The sequence below is a fragment of the Diaphorina citri genome, unplaced genomic scaffold (genome assembly GCF_000475195.1).
Source record: "Diaphorina citri unplaced genomic scaffold, Diaci psyllid genome assembly version 1.1 scaffold5674, whole genome shotgun sequence".
NCBI classification, from domain to species: Eukaryota; Metazoa; Arthropoda; class Insecta; order Hemiptera; family Psyllidae; genus Diaphorina; species Diaphorina citri.
In genome coordinates this window covers 1-6,990 of record NW_007383050.1, presented here as the reverse complement: position 1 = coordinate 6,990, position 6,990 = coordinate 1, and the positions used below count along the sequence as shown (strand labels likewise).

General features: G+C 37.1%; 1 protein-coding gene, 1 long non-coding RNA gene and 1 pseudogene across 2 annotated transcripts in view; 2 read left to right on the top strand and 1 right to left on the bottom strand.

Annotated features, from left to right (window-relative positions):
* The window catches only part of LOC113472471, a 10,352-nt gene extending 7,803 nt beyond the window's left edge, over positions 1–2,549 (bottom strand). The window contains exon 1 of the long non-coding RNA XR_003394756.1: positions 2,316–2,549. This is a non-coding gene — a long non-coding RNA (uncharacterized LOC113472471). The remainder of the gene's footprint in view (positions 1–2,315) is intronic.
* LOC103521659 (peptidyl-prolyl cis-trans isomerase) lies at positions 267–2,253 on the top strand. The gene is made up of 2 exons (XM_008486771.2): positions 267–509; positions 1,082–2,253. The coding sequence occupies exons 1-2, from the start codon at positions 404–406 to the stop codon at positions 1,291–1,293; spliced, it is 318 nt and encodes a 105-aa protein (XP_008484993.2). The 5' UTR covers positions 267–403; the 3' UTR covers positions 1,294–2,253.
* A 437-nt stretch (positions 2,550–2,986) lies between the features above and the next one.
* LOC103521658 lies at positions 2,987–4,344 on the top strand (annotated as a pseudogene).
* The last annotated feature ends 2,646 nt before the right edge of the window (positions 4,345–6,990 follow it).

Sequence of the window (6,990 nt, the reverse complement as noted above, 5' to 3'; positions counted from 1 at the left end):
TCCTGCTGAACCGCTCTTCCGATCTTTCCTCACCTATCCTTAACCTTTAGGTTCATATTGGATCACGCTAATTGTGTGGGAAAAAAATGGGAAAAGGAAGGGACATGGGGAAAATGAAATTTTTTTTTTTTTTTTTTTTTTTTTTTTGCTCTATTTGACTACCAATAGGGCAGGGTATGTCAGACTTCTGCAGTTTAACACACTACTAGTTGTAAAAGGAACCAATAATGATTATTCATCTTTAAATAAATTAATTATATAAATAAATAAAATCTACCCCTGTTCATTTCAGCTGAGAAGTGATGTTGTACCCAAAACTGCTGAGAACTTCCGAGCTCTGTGCACCGGAGAGAAAGGGTTCGGCTTCAAGGACAGCACTTTCCACCGTGTCATCCCCAACTTCATGTGCCAGGGTGGTGACTTCACCAACCACAATGGAACTGGAGGCAAATCCATCTACGGAAACAAATTTGAAGACGAGAACTTCACACTGAAGCACACTGGTCCAGGTAATATTCAGTTTCTATCTGCAGATATCAGTAATAATAATTACAGAGCTGTAACCTGCTCTGACAAGAGTTAACACTAGAATGCCCGATAAAGTCAAAATGACTCCTTTTCATTTTCAAACTATAATTTTTTGGTCATTATGGCACATAGGACGAAAATTTAGGATGGGTTTTAATAATTTTTCGAGTTACACATACCTACCTAATTGTTTCCTTGTGTTCTGAAGCACACTGGTCCAGGTAATATTCAGTTTCTATCATGCAGATATCAGTAATTATTAAGGTCAACATCTCCCATCCCCATTTTCTCTCATCCTGCTCAGACATGATACATATTCAAGTGGATACATCTGTAATTGATTGGTTGAGAAAGGTTTGAAATTACAGAGCTGTAACCTGCTCTGACAAGAGTTAACACTAGAATGCCCAATAAAGTCAAAATGACTCCTTTTCATTTTCAAACTATAATTTTTTGGTCATTTTGGTCATAGGACGAAAATTTAGGATGGGTTTTAATAATTTTTCGAGTTACACATACCTACCTAATTGTTTCCTTGTGTTCTCATTCACAGGTATCCTCTCCATGGCCAATGCTGGACCCAACACCAACGGTTCTCAATTCTTCATCACCACCGTGAAGACAGCATGGTTGGATAACAGGCACGTTGTGTTCGGCTCTGTTGTTGAAGGGTTAGATGTGGTGAAGAAGTTGGAAAGCATGGGCTCACAGAGTGGAAAAACCTCCAAGAAAATTGTTGTAGCTAACAGTGGTCAACTCTCATAAGCAAAATTCAATACAACATGGAAAATGTGAAATGAAGATTTCTCCAATTTTTCCTGTACATTCAATAATTATATCTTGATGAGAAATTGATTTTTTACTCTTGTAACCTCCTTCTGTATTGTTGAGAATTTCCAATCTCTTGGAATCTCAAAGTGGAAAAAATTGTGTAAAATCATAACCAATTATTATTTAGATTAGAAATCATAAATTAATTGCTATAACTAAATTAATAATCATATTGGTAGGTACTCTTTGAAATCAGCTTCTTTCTAGGTAAAGTTTTTCCTCCTTGGTTTATTATTTAGTTTTTAAGTTTCTGTTTCTTTGCAGTCTGTTTGGTATAATTCTATCCAATTCTTTACTGTATAAACAAGCTTAACACTAACTTGTATGATCAAATCATTGCCAACCTGGAATTACAGAGTTGTGAAGTTGTAGATACAATATCAACATACTGCATGTTATTTGAATCAAGTAGATAAAGGCACCAGCACTAAATTCAACTCCTCATACACATAAAACTAGAGCTGAGCAAGACATGTAGTAGCTACAATAGATTTATCAAACTCATTGTCAATCTGTTTCTGTTCTTTAGTCTTCCTATATTTGGAGTGTTGGAAAGCAGAGCCCCTCTAATCAATTATTTTAAATATTCATTCCAGGATTTAAGTTTCTTTTATTTTTGCAATATTATTGTTTTTTATTGTTTTGTCTTGTCTACTTATTGATTTTTTTATACTTTTTTTAAACCCCTCTCTCATCTTACTAATGAATGTTGGCAGTTTGAATGAAAGTTCTCAGTATGAATACCTTTACTTGTTTTCAAATTCCCCCCTTCTAGGTACATTCTTGCATTTAATAAATTTGTATTTGAACATAACAAAAGACACGTTTATAACTAAATTTTTAACGTTTATTTGAAATACATCCTTTTGAGAACAATCATTGCTGGATACATAACTTGTCTTCCAATCATTTATTTGTCAGTTTTTAGAGAGGTTTGATAGAGAGGGAGCTGTAACAAAGGAGTTCCTGACATAGAAGAGAGAAGGATGACAGTATTAGAGAAACCTAGCTGGAGAGTGAACCTTATTAATTTGTCAAGGTTAAATTTTGGATCTTTAAAGTACAAAGTTAGCTTATCAACTAGTGGAAACATTGAGGTTGTGGTTATGTAGGTACTGGGTTAGGACATGAGAAAAATTAAATGATCCAAGCATACTCGTAGTCTAACCCAGTAGGTACAAAACTAAACCCTAAAGGCACCAGCATCAGACAAATCACTGATGGACTGAAATAAAATTGAGCAACATTGTATGTGGTTGGTATCTGGATGAGAGTGACTGTCTCCTGGTTACTCAGGTGTAGCTGTAGGTACTCAGTTATGAGAGGATGAGGACGGTTGATAGTTCGTCCAAGTCTTGAGAAAAAAAAAACGATAAGCTTTTGAAAAAGACGTAAAAATAATCATGGAATAGGAAGACTTATAATACTGTGATACCCACAAAGTTGTGAGAAAGCTCTCTGCTTTACCACAAAGATACCATGATTTGATTTTTGATTTGATTTGAGAAAGCCAGCCGTTCCGAGAACGAACCTTTTTGTACTATTAAAATTATTGGAATAGGACCCAGACTTCAAATCAAACGTGATAGTGATCGTGTGAACGGTACTTGAAGACAAAATGGCCGCAATGGCGCCTTTTTTAAAAAATGTTCTATTTTTGAAAAATAATAATAATCTATTTTTTTAATTATTTTAAAAATAATTATTAATTAAAGTGTTTTAACTAGACCATTTCTTTGTTTAAAATTATAAAACCTTATCTACATAATTATTTATCATTTAGCGCTTACAAGGCAGACCGCTACCCTTCAAGCAATTACAAACTTTGATGTAATGATTTCAGACGTAACAAAAATGATGATCGTGAGCGAGCCACCCAGATGATAGAGAAAGCATTGGAGACCCAGGAGAATAACATACCGGACATGTTGTGTCTGTGTGGTAGAATATACAAGGACAAGTTTGTCGAGTCACAATACAAAGACAAACAGAGTCTGGCCAATGCTATACACTGGTATAGAAAGGGATTCAAGGTGAGATATGTAGAATTAAAGAGATTATTTAATAAGGGTGTACATACGATTTTTGAGTAAAACAGCCTTAATGTCAATTGGTTTCCATTGAAAAAGTCTGGAATGATTTTTACATAAACGTGTGTATTTTGAGGAATAGTTGAGAGATTAACATGATTATATTTCAAACAGGTCCTTAATTCCTAATAACATTCCAGGGCCGCATTTAGAGGGGGGCCACCCTCCTTTGAGCTTCATTTTTCTCCTCTACTGTATGTCAGACTCCGAAAATTCGGAGGATCCGGTTTGGACTCTCGTCCATCCAGGGCCGTTATTAGAGGGGGGCCACCCTCCTTTGAGCTTCATTTTTCTCCTCTACTGTAGGTCAGACTCCGAAAATTCGGAGGATCCGGTTTGGACTCTCGTCCACCCCCTCCCCTCCATAAAACCCTGGATACTCCCCTGTACCATTTCCCGTTTACCCACAGAGGAATTTATTCTAGCGGAAAAATCGTCTCATTAAATTTTTACATAAACGTGTGTATTTTGAGGAATAGTTGAGAGATTAACATGATTATATTTCAAACAGGTCCTTAATTCCTAATAATATTTCAGGGCCGCATTTAGAGGGGGGCCACCCTCCTTTGAGCTTCATTTTTCTCCTCTACTGTAGGTCAGACTCCGGAAATTCGGAGGATCCGGTTTGGACTCTCCCCTCCCCCCTCCATGAAATCCTGGATACTCCCCTGTAACATTTCCCGTTTACCCACAGAGGAATTTATTCTAGCGGAAAAATCGTCTCATTGTACTTAAGTTTTGCTAGAGAGGAAATGTCACCTATGTTTACTTTCAGATTCAACCGAATGAATATGCTGGCATTAACTTAGCAACACTACTTGTGATAGATGGAAACGAATTCAGAAAGAGTGAAGAACTACAACATATAGGTAAGCTATAATCTAGCTTACTTACGTTTCGCTACAACATATATGTAAGCCATAATCTAGCCCCTTCTAGGTACATTCTTGCATTTAATAAATTTGTATTTGAACATAACAAAAGACACGTTTATAACTAAATTTTTAATGTTTATTTGAAATACATCCTTTTGAGAACAATCATTGCTGGATACATAACTTGTCTTCTAATCATTTATCTGTCAGTTTTTAGAGAGGTTTGATAGAGAGGGAGCTGTAACAAAGGAGTTCCTGACATAGAAGAGAGAAGGATGACAATATTAGAGAAAGCTAGCTGGAGAGAGAACCTTATTAATTTGTCAAGGTTAAATTTTGGATCTTTAAAGTACAAAGTTAGCTTATCAACTAGTGGAAACATTGAGGTAATGGTTATGTAGGTACTGGGTTAGGATTAGGACATGAGAAAAATTAAATGATCCAAGAATACTCGTAAAACTAAACCCTAAAGGTACCAGCATCAGACAAATCACTGATGGACTGAAATAAAATTGAGCAATGTTGTATGTGGTTGGTATCTGGATGAGTGACTGTCTCCTGGTTACTCAGGTGTAGGTACTCAGTTATGAGAGGATGAGGACGGTTGATAGTTCGTCCAAGTCTTGAGAAAAAAAAAAACGATAAGCTTTTGAAAAAGACGTAAAAATAATCATGGAATAGGACCCAGACTTCAAATCAAACATGATAGTGATCGTGTGAACGGTACTTGAAGACAAAATGGCCGCAATGGCGCCTTTTTTTAAAAATGTTCTATTTTTGAAAAATAAGGATCTAGCACGCGAGTTTTCAAAACCCAACTCACTTGTGAATGGAGCGGGGATTTTTTCTATTTCCCACGGGAAAATAAAGGGAAATTTCGTTTTTCCCCCGTCCGGACTATGAATAAAGGTTTAGCTTTAATTTCTGATTTAATATAGGAAGATACCTAGTTAGCTTGGAAAGTAGCAAGTGAGTTCTAGATATTTTTTTTTTTTAAGCGACGAGAGGAGGGAGATAAGACAGGAGAAAGCCAGCCGTTCCGGGAACGAAGCTTTTACTATTAAAAATTATAAAACCTTACCTATTTACCGCTATCAAGGCAGACACACTACCGTACAAGCTAACTAGGCTGGCAATTACAGACTTTGATGATATGATTTCAGACGTAACAAGAATGATGATCGTGAGCGAGCTACCCAGATGATAGAGAAAGCATTGGAGACCCAGGAGAATAACATACCGGACATGCTGTGTCTGTGTGGTAGAATATACAAGGATAAGTTTGTCGAGTCACAATACAAAGACAAACAGAGTCTGGCCAATGCTATACACTGGTATAGAAAGGGGTTCAAGGTGAGATATGTACAATTAAAGAGATTATTGAATAAGGGTGTACATACGATTTTTGAGTAAAACAGCCTTAATGTCAATTGGTTTCCATTGAAAAAGTCTGGAATAATTTTTACATAAACGTGTGTATTTTGAGGAATAGTTGAGAGATTAACATGATTATATTTCAAACAGGTCCTTAATTCCTAATAATTAGCTACTCATTTTCCTCATGAGGCTGAGTGGGCCCCGTAACGGCCAGTCACGGAATCTATCATTTGCATGATACAAATTTCTTGACCCCGCCGGGAAGTAGACTAGATTGCCAGCATAGGACGGTAAAGCCCCTTTACTATCCTAGTATGTATGCCTTAGCTACTCATTTTCCTCATGAGGCTGAGTGGGCCCCGTAACGGCCAGTCACGGAATCTATCATTTGCATGATACAAATTTCTTGACCTCGCCGGGAAGTAGACTAGATTGCCAGCATAGGACGGTAAAGCCCCTTTACTATCCTAGTATGTATGTTCCTCATCAGATGGGCGATAAGAGACACAATACTTCGCATTTAGGTGCTGGGTCAACACGAGAACACCAGAAAGTAACCCGTTGACATTTTTCCAAACAAAATACGAGTGCAAATTTTTCGTCGATTCTAGGATTCGTACCCGGGACCTTCTACATGACAAGTAAGCACGTTACCACTGGGCTAACCGTGTCCCCTAATCAAGTGCAACCATATTTGTTTTAATAAATTCAAGAGGATGTCCGTATGTTTACTGTAGGTTGCCCTAAAACTGAACTAAGACATAGCTAACTGTCCTTTATGAACTTTATAATGGTAATAATATTGTGACAGGATATAATATGGGTATGTTGATCCGTTATTCACTTGAGAATACACTGTGGTAGGTAAACCGGATCGGATATATTATACATATGGGTGATTGAACGCTACTGATAATAATATAATGGGGGACCCGTCCAACCTCGATAGTCTAATAGAGGCACTATACGAGTATATGGCCAGAGAATAATAATAAATATTTGATTACTTATTCTCAGAAATAAAAATTGTAATTTGACTCATAGACAAACCTCAGTGGTTAGCACGGTGGTCTCCGTATCGGGAGGTTGGTGTTTCGAATCCAGGTTGCCATGATATTTTCCTTTCGGGGAACTTTCAAAAACTATCTTCGTTTCTGGAAACACTCGAAAACGGAACGGATTCCGATTTCCTATGGTTTAGTATAAGCCCAAGATTCGTAGATTCGTAGAAGCTTAACCCATCCTTTAGGGCTGTTTGCCCCTACACCTAAGCCTCGGAGTGGGCTTTT